Below are 23790 nucleotides of genomic sequence, written 5' to 3'. Positions count from 1 at the left end.
TCAGCAACTCCTAAAAATTTCCTTCCTTCTGGGCATGGTGGTACATGCCTCTAATCCTAGCTACTCAGGAGGCTGAGGCAAGTTCTCAAGTTTGAGGCCAGTCTCAGCAAGTCTCAGCAATTTAGTAAGACTGTACCCCAAAAAAAGGAAGGAAGAAAAAAGAAAAAGCTAAGTAGTACAGCACCCCTGGGTTCAAGCTCCAATACCAGGGAAAAAATTCCCCTTCCCTCGTCCTACCTGGAAGGGGACTGCCTCCCTTCCTCCAAGATTCAGTGTCAGGGGAGGTGATGGGCAATGTGGCTGAGGTTTTTGAGTTGCAAGTTGTTCTAAGCACCCAGAGTGACAACAGTGAGTCCTTGGGGATAAATCAGCCCCCTAAGACCAGAGTGGAGAGCAAATGCCTAGAGCCAGAGGAGGTGCGTCCCCAGCCTGAGTGATTTTTTTTCCCAGGGGACCAAGTTCCCTCCCTAAAGGGAAGGTACACTGAGCACCCTCTAGTGGCTCCTAGGTGTCCTGGCACAGAGGGGAGGTCCTGGTCTGGAGGAGGCCAGGAGAAATGGTGACAGTTCCCACTCAGCCCCCAGTAAGTGTAGCATGCAGGCCTACTTCCCATATGACACAGCAACTCCATGACTTTAGTTTTAAAACACTGTATCTCTTTCCAATTCCCACCAACCAGCAAATGGCTCCTGAGCATTATTTCAACTTGATACTACTGAGCTTTAATAGAATTAGTATCAATTCCATGACAGTGGAATCAGGATCTCCATTTTACAGGAAATTGAATTCATAGGATTGTCTTGCACAAGGTCAGAGTATTGGGGCCTGGGATGCTGGCCCAGGCTCTCCATCCACATGCTCAGACATCAGTGCTCTTGCCAGGATCTGCAGGGACAGAGGAGAGGTGGGTGGCTCAGATGCAGGGTTCACTGATCACTGACCTTGATGCTTTCTTACCACCACCCTGGGCTCTAGCCTCCCCCAGAGCCTGTCCCCATCCTGCCTCAGACTATCTCTTGCTTTTGCCTTTCAAATCCAGTGCCATTCCTCCCTCCCTCTCTGCCTGGCTGGCTGCTCTCATTTTCAGCAGCAGGCAGGCACATCCAGTTCCTGAGGGCCCCAAGGCTTAACCCCAGCATCTTTTCCTCAAAGCTTCCCCATCCTGCAGCTCTCTCACCCACAGGCCTCCCCAGGGCGGTCTCTCACCCCATCCTTACTTTGATTCTATCTCATGTCCACCTCTGCACTGTTTATCCTAACCATTTACTTGCTTGCCTTTTCCCTTCATTGCCACTCTCTGAGCTCCCCAGGGACAAAAGCATTTAGTCTTTTAAAAATGAAGTGCAAGCCAGGCCAAAATGGTGCCTTTCTATAATCCCAGCTACCTTGGAGGTTGAAGCAGGAGGATGAAAAATTTAAGGCTAGCTGGGCAACTCAGGGAGACCTTGTGAAAATCAAAGGGACTCAGTGGTAGAGTGCTTGCTTAGCACACCTGAGACCCTGGCTTCATCCCCACCACACACACACACATACACGAAGGCCAGGGACAAGAGAGGTCGACCAGTGGGTATTGCTATTGTGGGATGGGAGTAATTCTTGTGTTCTGGGGCACAGCAGGGTGAAGGTACTGAACCATAACACACCACAAACCTTAAAATAGAAGAGAGGAATGGAATTGATAAAAGTTTAGGGAGGGATATGCTAATCACCTTGAGTTGATCCCTACCCAAGGTAGATAGGAACAAAAACTGCATCGAACCTCAAATATGGGCAAGTATGATGTGTCAATCAAAAACAATAAAACGAGAAGGATAATTTCTTATTTCAACAGTAACATATGGTCATCGCTGACGGGGTGGAAACTACAAAAACCTATAAGGGCAAGAGAAACGGCCCAGAGCGGGGGCACCTCAAGGTGTTTGCAGTTACATAACGTTAGCCTCCATTCCATCCTTTCCCAGGCTCCGCGCGCGCGGCTCCCCCCGGTGAGTCAGGATCACACGGTCAAGTTTTGCATGGTGCTTTCCAGACGCTGCAGCCCACCCAGTGCACTCCCGCCACCGGAGGGCGGAGGGGGCGGGCCCCGCGGGGGCCGCCGGGCGCTTCGCCAGACCTGCCCGAGCGGCGCGCCGCCGAGGGACCCGCGCCGATCGCCGCGCGCGGAGGTAGGTCTAGGGACCGACCACGCGGGGCCGGCCTTCTAATTTCAAGAATTTTGGGGGCGGGCCACCTTCTGACAGACACCTTCTTTCCCGACCCGCTCGCAGCCGCTCGGACGGGGCCAGGGAGTCCTTGAGGGGTCGGCGGGGCGGGGCCGGCGGGGCGGGGCGCTCCCGCCAAATTCGGGCCACCGGCCGCTCTGGGAGGTGTTCTCGCGAGAACTCGCGGGCGGCGCGCAGCTCCGGGCAGTGCCCTTCCCGGGCCGGCGTCGGCGGCGAAGTGCGCAGGCGCGGCCGGCGGGTTTCCCCGGCTACTGTCGGCGCCGCCGCCTGCTCGACCGCCGCCGGCTCGTCCGCCGCCCTGCGCCATGGCGGGCTGCGCGGCGCGGGCTCCGCCGGGCTCCGAGGCGCGCCTCAGCCTCGCCACCTTCCTGCTGGGCGCCTCGGTGCTCGCGCTGCCGCTGCTCACGCGCGCCGGCCTGCAGGGCCGCACCGGGCTGGCGCTCTACGTGGCCGGGCTCAACGCGCTGCTGCTGCTGCTCTACCGGCCGCCGCGCTACCAGGTGCGGCCGGGCGGGGGCCGGGGCGGGCCGGGCCGGCGGGCCGGTGGTCTGGGCGGGGCCGGGGCCCCCTCCGGGGCCAGGCCGGCCTCCCACGGACGATTTCCTCGGCGGCGCGTTCAGGTCGCCCGAGGGCCCCTCCTCGCCGGCCGTGGGTGTCCTACTGCAGCTCCTGCCATTCACACCTGCCGCAGATACACGCGGGTGCGCAGGGAGCGAGCCCACGGGCCCTTTTATGTAATGCGAGGTGGGGAGTCTTCCTGCTGCCAGGTCGGGGGCACTGGCCCCTGAAGGGGCTGGGCCCAGAGAGTTTCCGGAGTGGGGCGTCCAAGACCTACCTCCCCGCCCGGCCACCCGCGCGGGTCTCTCAGCTGGGTTTAAGCTCTTTTCCAGGAGTCCGGAATAATAGTAGCGGTGATAGTAATAGTGACTAGAGCCAAAATGTGTGTGCCAGTTACTCTTAGGTGGATAATCTCACTGTAGTCCTACGTGGCCGGTCCTAGTGTCGTCCCTTTGGTGTAAAGGAGAAAACTGAGGTCCAGAGACCACATTGGTTGCTCAAGGCCACAGCCAGAGGGGGCAGGTGCAGGATTTGAATCCAGGTGGCCCTGCTTCACCCCCTTAACCTCTGAGTGAGTGGGCTGTCTCACTGGTGGCCTGCTTATCTCAGGAAGAGTGGCAGCCTGGGTCTGGGCTCTGAGACAGCCGGTGACTGAGCTTCTTTTGGGTCCATTTCAGATAGCCATCCGTGCTTGTTTCCTTGGCTTTGTGTTTGGCTGCGGTGTGCTGCTAAGTTTTAGCCAGTCTTCCTGGAATCACTTTGGCTGGTAAGAAGTACTTGGGAATGATGGTGTTGAGGCAAAGGTAGACAGAGTCCAGGGTCAGTAGTGGCCTTTCCTCAGTCATGTCTGGTCTCAGACTGGCAGAAGGCTGTTTAGGGTTCTGTGGAAATGAAGCCTTCTGGCTTCCACCTAGATCCCCAGGTTTCAGACCTTGTAAACTTCACCCATTGGTTGATTCTGTTGCAGAAATAGGTACCCGGCACCCTCCCCAGAGCTGCCTTCACCCACACTTGCTACTACTGGGACAACATTGAGTAAGGCAACAGGCCCTTCCTGAGGGGTAGGTCCTTGGTGAAGGGAAGGGGCAGGGCTCCAGCTGGACTTCCTAAACCTTTTCCAGCTCCAGTGTCTGTTAGGTCACATCTAATGCATCCTATAGCCAGTGTTGTGTCTCCCCTACACTCTCAGTCCCTTGAGCCTTCTAGTCTCTGACCTGGATATGAACCCTAGCTTCAAGGTAAAAAGCTTTATCTCCTTTTATCACTATACTGATCCATCTAATCCTTCTTTGCTGGAACTAATTTAGTTTTGTTGAATTTAATTTCCAACAGAAATCACTACTTTTTGTTGATATTTCCCTTTTTCATTTTAAAATGAGTATTGTCATTTTAAAAGAACAGAAGGGCCCATAATGCCTCCTTCACCTATGGATTTCTTGTTTGATAGTCAAAAAGAGCAGCCAGGTATAGTGGCCAAACTGTAATCCCAGTAACTTGGGAGACCGAGGCAGAAGGATCACAAGTTCAAGGCCAGCCTCAGCTACTTAGTGAGGCCCTAGGCAATTTAGCCAGACCCTGTCCCAAAAAATGAAACTAAAAAAGAGAGAGGGACACAGATGTAGCTCAGTGGTAGAATTAGGGACAGTGTAGCAGAACCAGATCTATACTTTTACTGAATGCTAACTTGTTTCTCTCACCCCAATTTACTCTTTTTTTTTTTTTTTTTTTTAATAGGTATGTGTGCTCACTGTCATTATTCCACTATTCTGAATACTTAGTGACAGCTGTCAATAATCCCAAAAGCCTGTCATTGGATTCCTTTCTCCTGAATCACAGTCTGGAGTACACAGTGGCTGCTCTTTCTTCTTGGATAGAATTCACACTTGAAAATATCTTTTGGCCAGGTTAGTGTGCCCTACTTTTCCTGCTGGAGGGGAGAAGGATGGCTTCCCTGTGGGCCAAGACAGTGACCTTGGTTCACCTTTTAGATCTAATCTCCCCTGAGCGATTCTCCGCAGCCCTCTGTCCTCACTAAGCTATTTATAAGGACAAGCTGTGCTTGAGAAATGGGCTTCTGGATTTCAAATTGGGGCTGTGTTGACCTTTTGCTTTAAACCCTGCATAATGTAGTTCGACATCTAAAATGACATCCCCACCTTGATGATTTAATCCTAACTTTGCAGTCAGGTGAGATTTGGATCTGTTCATTTTCTGTGGATCGAGAAATTTCACATGGAGATTTGTTAGCAAAACCTCCACGTCTGAAGCCTCCTCGGAAACTGAAATCCCATAGCTGATGGAGGAAAGTGTATATGGCTCTCGAAGTCAGGCTGCGGACTGGACCCTTCTCTGCTTCTCCCAGCTGTACTTGTCCCCAAGAGAGGACAAGAGCAAGTGGCCAGGGGGTGAGAGCCCCCATAACTTATTAACTAGGAGGGGAGAACTGCCTCACAGTTGGTTTGTTGGCTCTTGAAACAAATGAATAGTAGTTTAGGGGAGCGTGTTTTCTTATCACTCACTCACTTTTTCATTCATTCATTTTTTGTACTATGGATTGAACCTAGGGGTGTGCTATTATTGAGCTACATTTATAGCCCCTTTAAAAATTTTTTTTTATATATTGAGATATGGTTTTGTTGAGGCTGGCCTTGAACTTGTGATCCTACTGCCTCAGCCTCTCAAGTAGCTGGACTATAGATGTGTGCCGCCATGCCTGGCCTCATTCACTTTTCCCCCCCACCCCAATAATTCTCCTTTTATTTTGTTTGCTTTTCATGCGCTAGGGATTAAACCCAGGGCCTCAGAAATGCTAGGCAAGTGCTTTGCCACTGAGCTGTTTCCCTAGCCCCTCATTCACTTTTTTTTTTTTTACATTTTTGTAGTTGTAGATGGACACAATATCTTTATTTTATTTATTTGTTTTTTTATGTGGTGCTGAGGATTGAACCCATTGCCTCACACGTGCTAGACAAGTGCTCCACCACCAAGCCACAGCCTCAGCCCCTCACTTACTGTTAATGTGATGACAAGCGCTAGTTGCCCAAGGTGTGTTTTCCAGAGGTCTGTCCTTGGGGAAATTGGTGAATTTAATCAGTGAAGAGACAGCTCAGTGGCCCACTGTCCTCACTCCCTGCTTGTACCCATGCCTCTCTGTAGAACTGAAGCAGATCACCTGGCTCAGCACCATGGGGCTGCTGATGGTGGTCTTTGGAGAGTGCCTGAGGAAGGCTGCCATGTTCACAGCTGGCTCCAACTTCAACCACGTGGTGCAGAATGAAAAGTCAGACACCCACACTCTGGTGACAAGCGGGGTGTATGCATGGTTCCGGCACCCTTCCTACGTGGGGTGGTTTTACTGGAGTATTGGGACTCAGGTAGGTATGATATCAGATATGAGACTGACTTCCTTTAATTTACTTTTTTTTTTTTTCATTTTGGTACTGGGAATTGAACCAAGAGTACTTTATGGCTGAACTACATACGTCTCTAGCCCATTTTTGTTTGTGTGTTTTTGAGACAGGATCTCACTAAGTTTCCTGGACCTTGCTAAGTTGCTGAGGCTGGCTTTGTAGTCCTCCTGCCTTGGCCTCCCAAGTTGCTGGAATTACAGGTGTGGGCCAGCATGCTACGCCTTTAATTTCTTTTTTACATTTTAAATATTAAAATATGATTTATATACTATAAAGTTCATCATTCAAAAGCATATAATTCACTTTCTTTAGTGTATTTGTGTGCTCCCTGGCTTATTATAAGTAATAACTAAATAAAAATCAAGAGAACTATAGTCCTTAGGGGTCTTAATCATGTACTAAAATTTGAGCATTATAAACCTTTCCTGACTCTTGATCCACCATCACCACCACCATAGCCTCTCTCTCTAACCTAGATCTGGGGCTGGAGATGTGGCTCAAGAGGTATCGCGCTCGCCTGGCATGCGTGCGGCCCGGGTTCGATCCTCAGCACCACATACAAAGATGTTGTGTCCGCCGAGAACTAAAAAAATAAATATTAAAAAATTCTCTCTCTCTCAAAAAAAAAAAAAAAAAAGAGTGTCAGGTTTATTTTGTGTGTGGTGTGGGGATTGAACTCGGGGCACTCTACAACTGAGCTACATTCTCAGCCCTTTTTATTTTATTTTGAAATAGTCTTTGCTAAGTTGTCCAGGCTGGACTCAAACTTGCAATCCTCCTTCCTCGGCCTCCTGAGTAGTTGGGATGACAGACCTGTGTCACCATGTTCACCTGATGAGTGTCAGTTCTAATGTGAAAGTAGTTTAATTTCTGTTAATGATACCCTGGCTCCCTGAGACCCTAACATTATTTAAAGAGTCTCTGGGATGAGAGTGGAAAGTTTGGAAGCTGGAACCTTTAACATGTGCTCCCTAGCTTATTATAAGTAGTAACTAAATAAAAATCAATTCAATAGGTAATAGGTAATGTCACTACTGCAAAAGGGTTCATTTCTTTACCTTTGTTCTGTAACAACAGAGTTTTGTTAGCGGGGAGTTACTTAACAAGCCTAGCCAGGAGGTGGCTCCTGTAATTCCAGCTACTCAGGAGGCTCACACAGGAGGATCACAAACTTGAAGCCAACCTGGGAAGTTTAGACCCTTTCTCAAAAAATAATAATGGTGGCCAGGTGCAGTGGTGCACGCCTGTAATCTCAGCTGAGATTTGGGAGGCCAAGGCAGGAGGATCACGAGTTCAGAGCCAGCCTCAGCAAAAGCAAGGTGCTAAGCAACTCAGTGACACCCTGTCTCTAAAATAGGGCTGAGCTGGGAATGTGGCTCAGTGGTTGAGTGCCCCTGAGTTCAATCCCCGGTACCCACACCCCCAAAAAATAATAAGGCTTGGGATAGAGCTCAGTGGTACAACACTTGCCTAGCACTTGCCAGGCCCTGGGTTCAGTCCTCAGAGAAATTCTTAGGGTATTGTCTGGGGTGTAGAACCTCTCTAACCCTGGTCACATCGGTGTTTCCTCTGCCAGGTGATGCTGTGTAACCCCATCTGCGGTGTCGTTTATGCCCTGACAGTGTGGCGATTCTTCCGTGACCGGACAGAGGAAGAAGAAATATCACTGATTCACTTCTTTGGAGAGGAGTACCTGGAGTATAAAAAGAGGGTGCCCACAGGTCTGCCTTTCATAAAGGGAGTCAAGGTGGAGCTATGATGGGCGGGGGCCTCGAGGGACCACGGGCCACTGGCCCCATGTAGCCCAGGACAAAACTGCTTTCAGTTGGCCCCTGAGGAATGAATTTTCTTAATCATTTTGTATGTCACTAATTACTCTTCTGGATGTCACCCCAAGACCAAATGGTCAGAAGGCCTTAGGACCAAAGGACCCCCTGGAGCAATCTGTTCTTTTGCTGAATCAAGGCAGGACATAGATGAACAAGAAACAAACTACAGCAATATTCATCCGTGCCCCTTCTCAAGTGCCCTGGTGAGAATCCAGGCCACAGTCCAGTGCCCTGAGGCCAGAGTGTATTTGCGTTGTCCCAGGTCTCCCCAGGAGAGGCAGATGCTGCTGCTGCAGAGCTTCTGCCGCAGAAACAGTGGTGGGTGTCGCTGCTTATCAGCATTAAAAAATGTGTTGAAAACCTTTAATTTAACACAAACAACAGCACAGCTTTAACCTCTTTATTCTGTCCTTATGCATGAACATCTATATAATTCTAATGATACTTCCTTATATGACACTTTGGCTCTTCATACATTTAATCGTATTTACACAGCTATTTTTTATAAATAGCAGCATAAATTCAAAGGAGCTTACTTGGTATTTCTAGTTCCAGCTTTGATCTGGCAGCAAGTAGGCACAGCCCTCTCTGATTTGGCTGTGTAGCATTGTGTGACCATGGGCATCCCAGGCCAAGGGACTGTGGGCCCTTGGGCTTTCCTGGAATTTTGGTTCCTGCTCTCTTGCTATCGTGACAGGCAAGTCAAAGATGTGTTTATTTTTCCCTTCTCCAAGAAGTGCTTACTGAATGCCTGCTCTGTGCAAGGCATCGTGAAACACTGAGAAATATTGCTGTTTTATTTGTGGTTTTATTCTCATTTTAATAACTTGTATTTTTATGTTTCAATGTAAATCTGTGAAACTTTTTTTTTTTTCCTCTCAAAATTACATTCTTCCCTGTGCTGCGTCAGGCAATCTTTTCTAAAAGGTTTTAGCAGCACCTACAACTGCAAATTCAGGCAAAGCAACTCAAAAATCCTCTGTAAAGCAGATCCTCACAAGTGAGGTTCAGTCAGCGTTTTTGTTTTGCAAGTCTGGGGAGAGCAGTTGGCTCTCTGAGTCAAGCCTCAAAGCCTTAAGAGGTGAGACCTTTGTCTAGTCCTGGACTGGACAGGAACTTGGTCTCCTTGTGAAATCCTTCCTGGCAGTTTGTAGTGGCGCTAAAGAAGCACGAATGTGAAGGTGGCATTGGTGTGTGCCCAGAGCGCTGCTCAGTCACCACTATGCCGCATGGCTTTTGAGGAGCCACTGAACCCATGCTCAGACTTCCCCATCTGCAGAATGGGGTCAATACCACCTACCTCACAGGGGTGTTGTGAGGACTTAGAAGAACAATGTTGAACATTTTTAATACTTAGAGGGATGATATAATGAAATTATACAGTGTGAGCTATGTGGAGATGGACTTGGTTAGCTGTGCACATAACCTAAAGTGTGTGTTCAAAAGAGCATTTTCCCAGCTCAGAAATGTTACTTATTTCTAGATCTCATGGCTTAATTTTTTTGTTGTTAGGTATACCAAAGAGGCTTATGGGTTTGTCGATTACCAGCATGATGCTTGCTGGTCTGAGAACCGCGGCCCTCACGGCAGGGCGTGAGGCAGGGCGTCTGGCAAGTCCATGGCTGCAGCAGCACTGAGTTCCTGTGGTGGGAACCATGTCTGTCAGGGCACAGTATGCATGCACTCAATTCTGGGACCCTGAGTCAGGCTGTCAGCTTTTGCAGACCACACTTACCAGGACTACAGACTGACAAGGGTGTGGTTGGGTTTTTGGCAGCCATCCCCGGCTTTTCAAGGGAAAGTTCTTTCTCACTGCATTTAAGCAAGACTGGACCCAGCCTCCATTCCCCTTAGGGGCCGCGAGGTTATTTCTGATGGATGGAGAGCAGCTAATGATGGCCCCTGGTGTACAGGTGGCAAGGCTGGGTGTTGGCATTTGATGTCAGCATCCATCTGCTGGAGGGCAGGAAGCCTGCCTCCTTGCCAGGCCCGGGAGCAAATGATCCTAGGTCTTGAGGTTCCACAGTGATGCTGCCTCACACCACTGGAGGCTGACTTTAGGTTCTGTTTTCTACCCCTGTGGCGTGGGTAGTGAGAGCACTCCTACCCTCACTGTAATCCCAGGCAGGAGACGGCCATTGCTTAGGGATGAAAGGTGAACTGTGGGTTGACCTTGCCTGCTGCTGTGATCTGGAGATTATTTTTAATTTACAAATGTAGCAGTGACAGGCCTGTGGCAGAGAATCAGGTCAATGAGCAAAGGCTTTTCAGGTACTTGCTGTAAAGGCCATGTTACCAGTTTCCTCACATTGAGAAACTGTCAGATTTCTTTGCAAGTTTGAAAGTGGATATTCTTAAATGAAGAATGGGTACTGCACAGAAAGAAAGCTTCTTTGAAACAGCATAAAATGAGATCTGCAGGCTGCTGCTGAGCAGAGGAGAGTCGAAGTTGGTGAAGAGGTAGAAGGTGAGCCCCTGAGGCGTGTCCCTGGTGTCCCTCCTTGGCACGAGCTGCTTCTTAAGCCTAGAAAATATGCTTTATTGATGGCTCACTTACTTACCAACTGGGGATTGGTATGACAGGAAAACGTTCTTAGACCACTGAGCTGTGTCCGTGTCACACTTGGTGAGGTCTCAGCCAGAGCTCCTTGGTCACATCCTGCGACAGGCACAGTGAGCCCCTGTTCCCTCTGCACTTTCTCACTGCCTTAGGTAGTTGCACCCACCCTAGTTTGCTTTCCTAGTGGCTCAGCAGGGCTAGAGACCTCAGCCTCTCTGAGTGGTGGGAAGCGCTTGCTCTGTGGCTGCTTGTCCTGGGCCTGGAAGATCCCACCAGCCTGAGGGAGGCAGCCCATCCCGTCACAAGGAGAGGGACTTACAGAGTAATTATTCTACTCTTTTTACATGCAGAAATGTTTATTTAAATATTTTCAATTGGATTTTCTTTCACAGATACTGATTATTCTTTCCAATTCTTAAATAAATAAAACTATACTTGATTTCACTACAGATGACAGTGTGATTGTGTGGGATGTGGAAGCAGGAGGTGATCACACACCTCTGATGACCTGGTTAAGGGAGGTCCGGAGCTGCCGGCATCAGGTCAGGCCGGCTGTGCCTCCTTGGCCTGCTCGAGTTCCTGCCTCTGCCCAGTTCCTAAGGATGGGTTCCTCTTGCCTTAGGCTGTCATGCAGGTTTGTGCTACTTTTGGATGTGGACTTCAGTATTTCTGTATGGATGTGCAGGCCTCCAGTTGAGACCACGGAATCGACTTGGATGTTTGCCTAAAATTTGACTATCTGGGCATCAAACTTAAATGTTAGGTCTCACAGATGGTTTTGTTAAGCACTCGTTAAGAAGGGTGCTTAATGGAAGCTGGCTGGGAGAGACTGCTGGGAGACAGCCTGCTGCACTGGGCTTTCCTTGCCATGAGGGGCACAAAGGACAGTGAAGGTGGCTGGGGAAAGCCCCAGGTGTAAAGTGGAGATCTCCACAGGGCTGGCCAGAGGCCGTCCCGGCTTCACAACCTCTGCCCTTGCCTTGTTGTGAGTCACTGCTCAGATTACTGGGTGGAACTTTCTGGTTGCACCAGGTCTACAGTGGGCTGTGTAGCAGGAGAAACTGGATTCCTTGGCAGCAGAGTGGGTGCTGTGCCATGGTAGAGTCTTGTTATCTAAAACACCGGGCAGCAGGACCTGATGGCATCAGAGTACAGGGCTCAGCCCCAGCACCATAAGCAGTGCTGAGCAAGGTGCGCTGCAGTCAGCATGTTTGCTGGTTGGACATGTCCCCCCACGAGTGGGAAATCATCCCCATGTGAGCTTGTGCCCTGGGAACACGGAGGAGTGCAGCAGCCTGGCTTTACTTTTTAATCAAGTGTCACCTTTGAAAGAAGTGACCATAATGAGAACAACCTTAAGTATCCAGTCTCGGTGTGTTCGTTGTGAGAGCCCAACTAGTTGTATGGGGCCTGTTTGCTAAGTTGGCTGCTCTCTGCATGTGGGGAGGTCATCCCCATTTTTCTGCTTGGATCTGAGATGGTCTCGGTTCTTCAGTGGAGGATCTTCTGAGACGCCACTCAGAGCCCTGCCGTTTCCTTTGGACTCTGAGGTCTTCTCTCCCTTCTCCACGGCACTTCCTGGATCATTCCTAAAGGAACAATTTAACATAAGCTCATCTACTCTGCTCCCCTTACTTCACTGGTGTCCAGTCTGTCCAAAGAGTTCACAATGGAAAACTTTTTTGGAAGTCCCCAGTAGGTGACTGCGTCTTCACACCCAGAAGTGCCTGCGACTTATCAAGGATTCTCAGAGTGAAAGCCATTCCCCAGGACAAGGTGGTTAGCTGCCCAAACATGAGCATATTCAGGTGGTTTCAGCAGCTTCGGGCAGTGAACTCTGGATCCAGGGTCCCCTGAAGCCTTGCAGGGGAGGGTGAGACTCGACTCTGCATTGTCCCCAAGCACACTAGAATTCTAGACACTTCAGCTAATTGCTAGACTTCCCCTGTCCTGTGACTAAAACCAGCCTGTGACCTATCTTACTGCACTCTGTCTCTGCCTCGCAAGCATTTAAGCAAACACTGGCTCCGAGGATAGTGACACCACCCAATCCTCCTCAGCCATTCCTCAGTTGAGGGAATTTGAGTTGCTTGTAAAGCTTGCAGCCCTTGGTGGTGTAAGGGAATGCAGGCAGCCCCCTAGGCCATTTATCATTGTGTTACGTCCTATCCAAGTCCCATGTATCATCTAGGAAGTCACTTGTTTAAGCACCCATCCAAGTTAAAAGCCTCCCTGACTTATTTTACAAACCATAATCTGGCTGAGGCCACAGAGCTGATGGGTGGCAAGCTGGGCCCATGGGCCCATGGGGCGATGAGGCCCATTCACTTTCCTTGCATTTGCCTCTGACATCAAATTACTTGCCATTGTTGGGTTGGGAAGACTTGCATTACCTGGCCAGGGTCTCGCTACTCCTGCTGCCGTCATACGTGCTTTGTAGAGTCTCTGACTGTTCATCCACAGGCAGCTGAAACCTGGGTGAGAGACACAGGCACCAAGACTGGGAGGCGACAGAGGCAGCCCACTGCGTGGCTCGAGGCCTTTGGCACCCAAACCAAGCTTAAGCCAACGCTCCAGGGCCCACCTGAGCTTCCCTCTTGTAGCCCTGGAATAGTTACCAAGGCCCAGTGGTTTTCCAGGGCCCTGTAAGTCACAGGTGACAGCAGAAGACAGGGGAAGTCAGGCCTGGCTCTTGTGAAGGTACTTGCTGTTTAGGGAGGTACCTCAGGGTGGGACAGAAGCAGAGTGTGGCCAGGCAGTGTAGTGACAATGAGCAATTCCTGCTCTAATCAGGGTGGTTTGGGAGGCCTCTGCTGACATTCCATCTGAGACCTGAGTGAGGAGAACCTCAGGACAACCTAAGTAAGAACCTTTCAGCAGGGGCCAAGAAGTGGGAGCTAGTCTAGCTTTGGGGGAACTGAAAGGCCATTGTGACCATAGTGTTGTGAGAGGCCAACATGGTCAGAGGTGGACAGGAAAGGGCCCCTGGGAGAGCTATCAGGCCTTGTGGTGGTAGGAATAACAGACTCAAAAGATCATTGGCTGGGCACAGTTGTGTACACCTATAATCCCAGCTACTTGGGAGGCTGAGACAGGAGGATTGCAAGTTTGAGACCAGCTTCGACAATTTAACAAGACCCTATCATAAAATTAAAAAAAAAATTTCTTAAAAAAAGAGCTTAGTGCAGTGGCACATTCCTGTAATCCCAGTGGCTTAGGAGGCTGAGGCAAGTGGGGAGAATCTCGAGTTCAAATCCCACCTCAGCAACAGCAAGGTGCTAAGCAACTCAGACCCTGTCTCTATAAATAAAATACAAAATAGGGCTGGGGATGTGGTTCAGTGGCAAAGTGTGCCTGGATTTAATTCTGAGTACCCCACCACCACCAAAAAACAAGACAAAAACCCAAAAGATCACTGGCTGAATGGCATGCTGAAGGGATGCCTGGCTGTGGGGGTTTGTATTTGGTCAGAAGAGACCAAAGTGGGAAGACTGCACTGGAAAGTTTAGTCCATAAAACCTGGAGACTGGTTGGAAATGGAGCAAGTGAGAAGGAGTCGGGAAATCTCCTAGCTGCCTTGTTTGAGTTCCCACCATCCCTTGAGTGTGTGCGATACTGTTGACGGAGATAAGGAGACAGGCATGGTGTGTGTGGGGAGGACACCAAGAGTTCTGCTGGCCACTCTTTTGAGCTGAGGTGCCTCTTAGACATCCAGGCCGAGACTCCAGGGAGGAGGCAGTTGGAGGTGAGCGTGGAGCAGGAGAGCACTGTGCTGGGGAGGGGTTGTGGGGGTGGCATGTCATCTGCATGGCGATGGGGCTTTACAGCCCGGGATGCTGGACTGGCGGTGTAGCTCAGCACTACAGCATGTGCTCAGCTTACTCGAGACCCGGGTTCAATCAGGAGAGGACACCAACATGGCAGAAGCCGGCGATCAGACCCAGGACCAGCTGTGCACTGAGGGCCCACCACTAGAACCCTCAGGAGGCAGGGAACTGGTAGTCTCAGGACCTCTCGACAGCAAGGGTGGGACCCAAATAGGATGTGCTGGTGACAGTTGAGCTCTTTCTCACTGTGCAGAAGTCTGAAAGTTAATTCTTAGAGGGCACAAGCCACAGCTGAGAAGTAAAGAGAAAGCCAGGACTAAATGGAATGTATACAAAACTCCACAGAGAGGCCCTCCAGGAAGGCAACTGGAAAAGAACCTGACATTGGGCGTTCCGAAAACACAAGAACACACCCCACGTCCCCTGAGCCACCCTGCAGACCCCTTCCAGTGAAGCACCAGCTACAGTGTGCCCAGAGCTTCCATCTGTCGCTGTGCCTCCAGCCCCACTCACTCCTGAACCGAGTGGACAATCAAGGATCACCTGACATCCGACATCCGAGGAGAGCCTTGACCGTGGGAGATAGGGACGAAACAAAAAAAAGTAACGTGGAGAAGTCATTAGGGATAAAACTTCCAAAAGAAAAAAAACCACAACTACCTATTGGTTTCAGAGGAGTAAGAGAGTGTCTCCAGAAGAAAAAAAAAAAAAAAAAGGAATACAATGGAGAAAGAATTAGAGTAGGAAAAAATCCTCTTAGAATTAAAACCAAGCTAGAAACAATCAGCTTGACAGAAGGGAAATCCCACTGAAAGTATAAGACAGAGAATGTAAAAAGAAGGGCTGACATCCAACAACAGGAATTCCAAAAAGAGAAAAAGAGGAGAAATCAACTAATTAAAAATGAAATATGGCAGGGTGCAGTGGTGCACACCTGTAATCTCAATGACTCGGGAGGCTGAGGTGGGAGGATCTCAAGTTTGAGGCCAGCCTCAGCAATTTAGTGATACCCTATCTCAAAAAATGAAAAGGCTGGGGATGTAGCTCAGTGATAGAGTGCCCCTGGATTCAATCCCCAGTACCACAAGGAAGGAAGGAAGAAAGAAAGAAAAAAGTCAAAACAGGACATGAATTTCCAGAATGAGTACCCAAGGACACCAAGTACATACACCAAATATACCAACATCTAACCCAATGGATGGAAATAGACTCTTGGCAATGTGAAATTTAGGCCACAAGAACAAGAGAAGATTCTACAAGCTTCCACAGAGAATAAGTAGGTCACCCTACAAGGATTAGGAATCAATGCCTTCAGACTTTTCAAAAACATCCTTTGAAACTAAAAGATAATCAAGCAATGCTTTCAAAGGAGAATCCTTCCCAGTCTAGAATTTCCAATCTAGAATTCAAGACTCAGTGAAACCATCAGTCAAGTGTGAGGTGGAAAAGAGACATTTTAAGACCTGTGCTGTCCAAAATGTACTTCCTGAACCTCCATTCTCCAGAAGCTGCTGGGGGAAGGGCTCCACCAAACATGACCAAGGAAATGGGCACATGAGACAAGGGCAGGGCAGATGGAATCCAGGAGGGTGGTGCAGAGAGTCCAGGCCCCAGCTGTGCAGCTGTGCACCTGGGGCTGCGTGAAGGAGAGACTGACGGGCACATGGAAGATCTCTGTGCCACTCCTCAATCCCAGTCCTGGGGATTAAATCCAGGGAACTCTATCACTGAGCTGCATCCCCAGCCCTTTAAGTTTTTACTTTAAGACAGGGTCTTACTAAATTGCCCAGGCTGGTTCACATTTGCAATCCTACTGCCTCTGCCTCCCAAATCACTGGGATTACAGGCATGTGTTATCAATCCTGGCACAGGATTTTTTTTTTTTTTTTTTAGTTGTCAATGGAACTTAATTTTTATTTATTTAAATGCAGTGCCTCACACATGCTAGGTAAGCGCTCTATCACTGAGCCACCACCCCAGCCCCCTGGCACACATTTTGATGCCTGCCTACAGTGCTGAGAGGGGCCTGCTCCAGACCTGGCTTGTCTTGACATATGCTGATGAAGTTCCTGTTCCCTCCTTCATGTCTGCTGCTTGGATATGACACTCTCAAGATGTTGTGTCTGCCTATATTTTTTAAGTAGGGTCTCACTACATTGCTGAGGGCCTAATTTTGCTGGGTATAGCCTCAAACATGCAATCCTCCTGCCTCAGCCTCCCAAGTCACTGGGATCACAGGTATGTGCCATTGCACCTGACTGTTCCTTCTGCTTCCACCTACTACAACTTTTTTTTTTTTTTTTAATTTTAGGTGGACACGATATCTTTATTTTATTTTTATGTGGTGCTGAGGATTGAACCCAGTGCCTCATGCACGCTAGGTGAGCGCTCTACCACTGAGCCACAATGCCAGCCCTTCCACCTACTTCTATTTTTTTTTTTAATTAATGGTGAATGTAATTTAAGATACTATCTTTTTTTTTTTTTTAAGAGAGAGAGAGAGAATTTTAATATTTATTTTTCAGTGGACACAACATCTTTGTTTGTATGTGGTGCTGAGGATCGAACCTGGGCTGCACGCATGCCAGGCGGGCGCGCTACCGCTTGAGCCACATCCCCAGCCCCTCCACCTACTTCTGAGGGCTGCCGGGAGCCATCCTGTGCCTGCTGAGCAGACCACTTACTATGACCACATTTTTGCAGCTATCTAACACCTGGTTTGTTTGTCTAGAACCCTGATTACCTGTCTGCTGACTTTCCTGAAAGGGGCCTTTCTGACATATGTCACCTTATCCACATACATGTTGAAGTGCCCTGGTAACACGCTCTGGCCTTACCTGGGCTCCAGCCGTTCCTTCACCTTGGCGATGGAGCGGACGTAGGGTGTGATCTGCTTGGTGATGGTGGTCAAGTAGGCATTCTCCTGCTTCAGCTGGAGAAGGTCATGGAGCTGGGCTGTGGAGCCCAAGGCCAGAGTGTTGGTCTTGCTGGCATTAGACTCTAAAACTCAAGCCCAGCACCATCTAAAGACCCCAACTGTTTGAATGGTCATCTCTAATGAATGGGTGGGGCATTTGGTGGGACATCCTATTCACCGCCTCCTGACCTTACATGCACACGTGGGCCTATTAGCAGGTGTGAGGCCAAGCCAAGCCCCAAGGGGAGAAGCATTTATGTAAGTCTGGTTAGTGTCTGACTAGCTCCCCGCTAGCATGTGGGTCAGCTGCAGCACAGGGCTTCACTAGTGGCCAGCCTCCCGGACCTTCATAAACCTCCTGCTCATTGGCTACTCGCTGGTAGGATTCCTCCCAAATCTGAAAGAGAGAAGTGAGATGCTAGATGTGGCATTGGTGGCATTTCTACTTCAGCCATTCAGAGCCATACAGTTTCCCCAGCAGGGCCCATGCCATTCCTGTGGCAAAGACTCCAGGTTCCAGAACCTGCTACGTGGGAGTCTGGGGGAGCAGCAGGCCAGGCTCTCTTTCACCCCGCCCCCCTGCCCCATCTTGGGTAGCCCTGTTCCTAGGGAGAGCTACCTCTTGGAAGATGGCTCTCATGCCCTCCGCAGAGCTGTACTCAGAGGCGATCCTTGCGTCCAGCCGCAGGGACCTGCTCAGGATGTCCCCCATAATCTCGGCCTTGATGAGGGAGTGGTGCCTCGTGAGGTCGCGGTGCAATTCCTGCACCTGGTCCTTCAGGTTCTGCACCTCGGCCTGCAGCCCCTGCATGCAGAGGCCAGGAGGGCTCGGGTCACTGCAGGAGCCCCTCTGGAGGGGTAACTACAAGCAGGGCCCTGCAGGGCCCCAGCCCCCTCACCCGGTAGGAGTCCTCATAGTGGCGGCAGTGCTCTGTGAAGGGAGTGTCCTCGCCCTCAGCCAGGAGCACCTTGGTGCTGATGGACCGGTGCAGCGTGGGCTTCTGGACTGGTGACCCTGGCGTCTTTCTCACTGGGGAGGGGCATCTGGGCCCCATCAGCACCTTGGGTCCTGCACCCCCTGCCAGCCTGGGGGAAGAGCCAGTGTGGATGCAAGACAGGCAGTACTGGTCTTCCCTTCCCCTGCCTCCAGGGTGCCAGTGCTCCACTACCCTGTCAACCCCACGCAGGGCAGAACCACTCAGCTCTGGAAAGACATTCTGCAAAGCCATACCCAGTGACACTGACATCTATGATTTTTTTCCCCCTGGTACCAGGGAATTGGACCAGGGGTGCTTATCACTGAGCCACATCCCCAGCCCTTTTTATGTTTTATTTTGAGACAGTACCTTGCTAAATTTATATTTTATATTTATATTTTAGTTGTAGTTGGCACAATACCTTTATTTTTGTTTACTTATTTTATATGTGGAGTTGAAAATTGAACCCAGGGCCTCTCCCATGCTAGGTGAACAGGCCACCCCTGAGCCACACCCCCAGCCCCTGCTGGTAGGTTTTAAAGGTCCTCCCCCATGCGGTTTCAGTGTGGGAGGAGGGCAAGTCCCACTGCATTCCCAGGGGCATGGGGTACCAGTGTGCTCACTGCCATGCTGGGCAGAGAAAGTCTGAGCCCACACCAGGTTCCCCAGCTCTCTGGGGCTTTTAGGCCACACACACCAGTTCTTATCTTATCTCCTCCGTGATCTCCGACTCTTCCTTGGCTCCAAGCCCCACCCCCCCCCATCCCCATGCAATATCCAGCCCAGCCCCAGCAGCTCCAGCCTGGGGGGGGGGGGGAGGCTGCCAACAGGAGGCGGAGGGGAAGTCCCACCTCGTCCCCATCTATTCTAATAGCCCTCCTGCGTGGAGGGTCCATGGCACCCAGATACCCAGAGGAGAGCTGACCTAACTGAGAGGACTGAGGAGGCAAGGAGGGTGCAAAGCCTTTCACTGACAATCTAGTCCCTGGGCGCTGGTGCTGGAGACCAGGCACCAGCTCCCTAGGTCATGCTCACGTATTGGCGGCAGACGCAGCCTGGCGTGGCCCCAGCAGCAGCAGTGGCTCCAGGCAGCGTGCGAATTCTGCATGGTGGTCGCTGGCGATCTGGGTGGCGGAACCGTCACGAGGTGACCTCCCCTTCCCCGAGGGATACCCACTCCCGCCCAGGCCCAGTAGGGCCACGTACCCACCTTGCTGCTCTGCGCTGGTCTTAGGCGATGCGGCCCTGTGACTATGCTCTGCAGCCTCTCCATCAGCTCCTATGGCGGGAGCCGGGAGGGGGCTCAGGCTGAGCCGGTGTGGCAGGGCCCTCAGCCGGCAGGAAGAGGGGAGGTGGAGGTAGGGACTATCTTTAGCATATTGCCTGATGTCCTATGAGACCCCAACCCTATTCTGGGACTGGCCCAGACAACTCTTCCACCAAATCCATAGGAAAGAAGGTAGCAGGGCTCCAGCAGATATTTATTGGGGATGCTGGAGATTGAACTCAGGGTACTCCACCAGGGAGCTACACCTCCAGTCTAGTCTTCTTCTTCTTAGAGGGTTTCATTGAACTGCATAGGATGGCCTGGAATTTACAGTCCTCCTGCCTCAGCCTCCTGAGTTGTTGGGATTACAGGTGTGCACCACGTGTCCAGCATCACTGTCCTGTTAAAAGAGACTCGCCTGGCCCCTAAAGGGTTGGTGGATGACAGAGTGGAGGAGGGAGAGGCAAGCCCAGCCTGCAGGTGGCAGGACTGGCTCTGGTGGGGAAGGGGAGACTGGGGAACTGGGGAGACTCACATAGCCCAGGTCCAGGAACTCAGCCTTGTTGGCCAAGCTGAGGAAGGAAGAGCAGATGACCAGGTGAACCTGCCAAAGGGGAAGACGCCTGGTGGCTGGCCAAGGGAGGAGGGGCCCTCTATGCCCCAGCGCCTGACCCCGCAGCCCTTCCCTTACCTGTAGAGTGGGCAGCAGAGCAGCCAAGTGGGAGAGCTGCTCCTTGAAGGCCTTGTCTTTCTCATCGTATTGGCTGGGGAAGGGCACACTGCCTAGTCTCCGACAGGACAGCTGACCACCCCACCTCAAGGGTCCCAGAACCTGCAGTGTCATCACCCCTCCAGCTCTGTAGGTCCTTCCCAGTGTCCTGAGCACCCACTCTCCTTTGCTGGTGGACACCTGGATGTTTTGCTCCCCAGTTAGGGTAAAGCCTGCAAAGGCCCAGGCTTGGAGCTGGGTATATGGAGGCCAGGGGACGGGACTGCCTCCACTCACCTCTGCACAGCCTGTAGCAGCAGTGCTTTCCTCTCTGCCAGTTTGTCCTGGGGGAGACAGCCCACCACTCACCTGGCATACCTGGCTGATCCACCCCCTCCCAACACACTGCCCTGTGGCCTGGATAGTGAAGACTGGTTATCTCTCCACCCACTGGCTGAGAGCCCGAGTACCCTCACCTTAAATGTCACCTCCTGGGTGCAATCTTCCTAGACCACCCCCCACCACTACCACCAGCCTAGGGCAAATCCTGGTGTCCCTCTGGAACTTTCCAGGCAACTGTGATTAGCTCCTAGAAAAGAAGTTCAAGCCCTGCTGCCCTGCTTCGATGACAACTCTGCAAGCGAATCCAGGGCCTCTCCGTGTTGTGGGCAACTGCTTGGGGCTGATGGGGCTATACGGCGGTGGCTGCCCGGGCCTCCTCCATCCCTCACCTGCATGCTGCCAAAGAGGGTGTGGATGGCGGCATCTTCCTCAGCTGCGCTGCGCCGCACCTCCTCCACCATGACCTGCAGCAGCGCAATGGCCTCCCGGGTGGCTGTCTGCAGGGCCTTCACGGCCTGGGGAGAGGGGGCCTCAGCCTCTTAACACCCCCACGTTCGCACGCTCCCCCCTCGCGTGGGCCACTGAGCCCCGCTCACCAGCACGGCCTGCTCCAGCCGCTCGCAGCCCTGCACGTAAGCCGACTCCAGGTCCACGCAGTGGGCTCGACTCTCCCTGCGGGAGGCAGCGAATCACCCCTGCTCTGGCCTCCCCGGCCCAGGAGGGAAGCCCTCCCGCCCCGCTACCCACCCCTGCATATCCCGGAAACAGCGGATGCACAACAGCGACTTCTTGTCGGTGGAGAACATGATGTAGGGCTCCGCGTGCAGCGCTGCGGGGGCGGGGCAGAGGCTGAGCGCTCTGGGCGGTGCCCGCCTCCCACCCCACCCCTGCCCGGGGTCCCCAGGCCGTGCCTCGCTTACTGCACTTCTGGATCACGTCGCGGCTGCGCTGGCCTAGGGCCACAATGTCGTGGCGCGCGAACATGCGTGCCCGGTGCGTCTCGTCGCGGCAGCGCGCACACAGGGGTTGCTCGCAAGTGTTGCAGAAGTACGTGGTCTCGGCGTCCTGGGGGGCCAGCGCTGGTTCAGACGGAGCGCTCCAGCCGACTGCGGACTGTGGCCAGCGAGGGAACCACAGCCGCAGAGAGACACCGCTAGCATCGGTCCCAGCCTGGGGCAGGTGCGTGGCTAAATGTAGCCCTTTTCTGTGATTCCCACACAGCAGTCTACCTAATACACCCAGGTCCCAGAGGATGACACTGAGGCTGAGAGGCTAAGTAAGCAGGTAGGTGCAAGAAGGAGCAGGTAGAATTGGCTTCCAGAGGTAGTTCCGTGGCAGGGTGGGTGGGGGAGGGCAGAAACTGCATTGTAAAATATTTTACAAGGAAGATGGGGGGCGGACTTTGACCTTACAAGCCCCCCTTGACTCCCTCAATAGTGGCGAAGTGGTAGAACACACCTTGGCCTTCTGGAGTTACAGTTAGTGGGGGAGGGAAGGGCAGGGACCCCACCCCCACCCCAGGGCTGTGTCCAGGGTTCGGGTTGCAGTCCTGGCAGTGGACTCAGGGACGGCTATGACAGAACAAATCCCCACTCCTACCTTGGCATTCAAGGCCATATCCGCCCAGGCTCTGCCTGTCCCCATTCCCTCACCTCCCTCCCATCACCTACACTTCTGGGTCACACAGATCACAGCACTTGCCCAGCATGCCCTGGGATTTCACTCCTAGAAGGCTGAGCTTGCTCCCCTTCAGGGCTGTCCAGCCTCCACAGGCCAGACTCTCAGGACCCTTTTCAGCCTGGCCTCCAGCTCTGGGGGTTGGGGTAGGGGCAGACACGTCCCTTGCCAACTATCCCTTCCAAACTACTTACTGTCCTCACTTCCCCTGTGGCTTTAGCTTCCTGCAAGAGCTTAGGTAGCAGAGGGTCCTCAGGGTACCACAGGCCTGTGAACTGGACCACCCTTCTGTGCCAGTTCACAACTCCATTGAGTTGGGGACCTGTAAGCTCTCCTCAAACTGAATGACCTCAACCTTTGCCACTATGGGCTATTCATTCAGCTCCCTTGTTGTGAACTCAGTCTCCCTATTGTAAATGGACCCTATTCCAGGTCCAAGGTGTGTGGGGGGGTGTCGGAGCACCTACTGGTGGTCTGTCCTCTGAGAATGTGCTGGGTGTTTGTTTCAAGGACCAAGCACCCTGGCACCCACTGCTCCCCCACCCCCCACCCCTGTGGCCCCTGCCTGCTTGCTGCACTCCAGGTCACAGTTGGCACAATGCACAGCCTCCACGCCATCCCTGGAGCTGTCCACGAGGAACTGCAGCAGCCGGTCCACCGGTGGGAGCCAATTGGGACCCTTCACCACGGTCTGGTGTCTGTGGAGAGGCTGCAGCCAAGACCCAGCACCCCTTCCAGGATGCTCTCCCTCCTCCCCCCTCACGTTCCAGGCTGGAGCTAAAAACAGCAGCAGCAGGAGGTGGGGTGGGGTGTACTTCAGCCTGAGGTCTGCTGTAAATACAGCAGGTAGCTCTTACCCTAACCCAGCCCCCACCCTTGGGCCATCCTGCAAATACCATGGGGTCCCCACCACCACAAAAAGCCACTTCAGGCCATGAGGACCCTCTGAAGGCACTGGGCAAATTTAGGGCACAGCCCAGTAACTTGAGCCAACTTAAGGGTTATGTTGACCTAAGACTTGTGGGACCATAAAGACAGTTACTGGAAGTGTCCTGACCCCTCCTCCCGCCCTGACCTTGCTTCCTGACTTTCTGTGGAAACTCTGGGCTCAGAAATGATTCTTTCCCTGCCTCAATTATTCTGATTTCTAAAATGCGGGGAGGGGGAGTCTGCAATTCTGGCCCAAAAGCGGCCAGGGCAGGGTGCAACCTCTCCCAGCCACTTCTACCCTTGCCCTCCTTCACCTGGGTTTCCCCTCCAGAAAGAGCCAACCTTTCCCTTCGCGGACGATTTGGGGCACTCACTGACACAGCGGGCAGGCCAGGCGGCCGTCCACAGCCCGACCACGAAGACAGCCGGCACAGAAGTCGTGGAAGCATTCCAGCAGGCACGGGCGCTCGTACTGCGCGTGGCACAGAGGGCACACGAGCGGGTGGCCGCTCGCGGTGTCCAGGGCGCCTAGGCCCTCTAGGGGCGTGAAGATAGCTCCCGACAT

General features: G+C 52.1%; 2 protein-coding genes across 2 annotated transcripts; one reads left to right on the top strand and one right to left on the bottom strand.

The window, feature by feature from the left end:
* Positions 1 to 2459: 2459 nt before the first annotated feature.
* Icmt (isoprenylcysteine carboxyl methyltransferase) lies at positions 2460 to 11023 on the top strand. The gene is made up of 5 exons (XM_027947513.3): positions 2460 to 2722; positions 3458 to 3546; positions 4515 to 4684; positions 5937 to 6154; positions 7767 to 11023. Exons 1-5 carry the CDS (start codon positions 2528 to 2530, stop codon positions 7947 to 7949), a joined length of 855 nt encoding a protein of 284 aa, XP_027803314.1. The 5' UTR covers positions 2460 to 2527; the 3' UTR covers positions 7950 to 11023.
* An 851-nt stretch (positions 11024 to 11874) lies between these two features.
* Rnf207 (ring finger protein 207) lies at positions 11875 to 23790 on the bottom strand. Its single transcript, XM_027947512.2, has 17 exons — positions 23600 to 23790; positions 22861 to 22993; positions 21539 to 21683; positions 21366 to 21447; positions 21215 to 21290; positions 21008 to 21133; positions 20574 to 20620; positions 20259 to 20331; positions 20103 to 20171; positions 19511 to 19579; positions 19336 to 19424; positions 18223 to 18409; positions 17943 to 18128; positions 17669 to 17720; positions 17244 to 17361; positions 12973 to 13053; positions 11875 to 12168 (listed from the first exon to the last, which is right to left on the bottom strand). The coding sequence occupies exons 1-17, from the start codon at positions 23788 to 23790 to the stop codon at positions 11997 to 11999; spliced, it is 1896 nt and encodes a 631-aa protein (XP_027803313.1). The 3' UTR covers positions 11875 to 11996.

Source organism: Marmota flaviventris, chromosome 10, assembly GCF_047511675.1.
Source record: "Marmota flaviventris isolate mMarFla1 chromosome 10, mMarFla1.hap1, whole genome shotgun sequence".
Classification (NCBI taxonomy): domain Eukaryota; kingdom Metazoa; phylum Chordata; class Mammalia; order Rodentia; family Sciuridae; genus Marmota; species Marmota flaviventris.
Note: the sequence above shows the minus strand (reverse complement) of the source record. Positions and strands in the feature narration are given on the sequence as shown.

Excerpts from the sequence above, each read along its gene's own strand:
- Icmt (XM_027947513.3), top strand. The coding sequence starts at position 2,528 with ATGGCGGGCTGCGCGGCGCGGGCTCCGCCGGGCTCCGAGGCGCGCCTC. Across the intron at positions 2,723-3,457 it reads ACCGGCCGCCGCGCTACCAG|ATAGCCATCCGTGCTTGTTT; the intron begins GTGCGGCCGGGC and ends GGTCCATTTCAG. Across the intron at positions 3,547-4,514 it reads TCCTGGAATCACTTTGGCTG|GTATGTGTGCTCACTGTCAT; the intron begins GTAAGAAGTACT and ends TTTTTTTAATAG.
- Rnf207 (XM_027947512.2), bottom strand. The coding sequence starts at position 23,790 with ATGTCGGGAGCTATCTTCACGCCCCTAGAGGGCCTAGGCGCCCTGGAC. Across the intron at positions 20,172-20,258 it reads CTCTGCTGCCCACTCTACAG|GTTCACCTGGTCATCTGCTC; the intron begins GTAAGGGAAGGG and ends CCCCTTTGGCAG. Across the intron at positions 17,721-17,942 it reads TGAGAGCCATCTTCCAAGAG|ATTTGGGAGGAATCCTACCA; the intron begins GTAGCTCTCCCT and ends TCTCTCTTTCAG.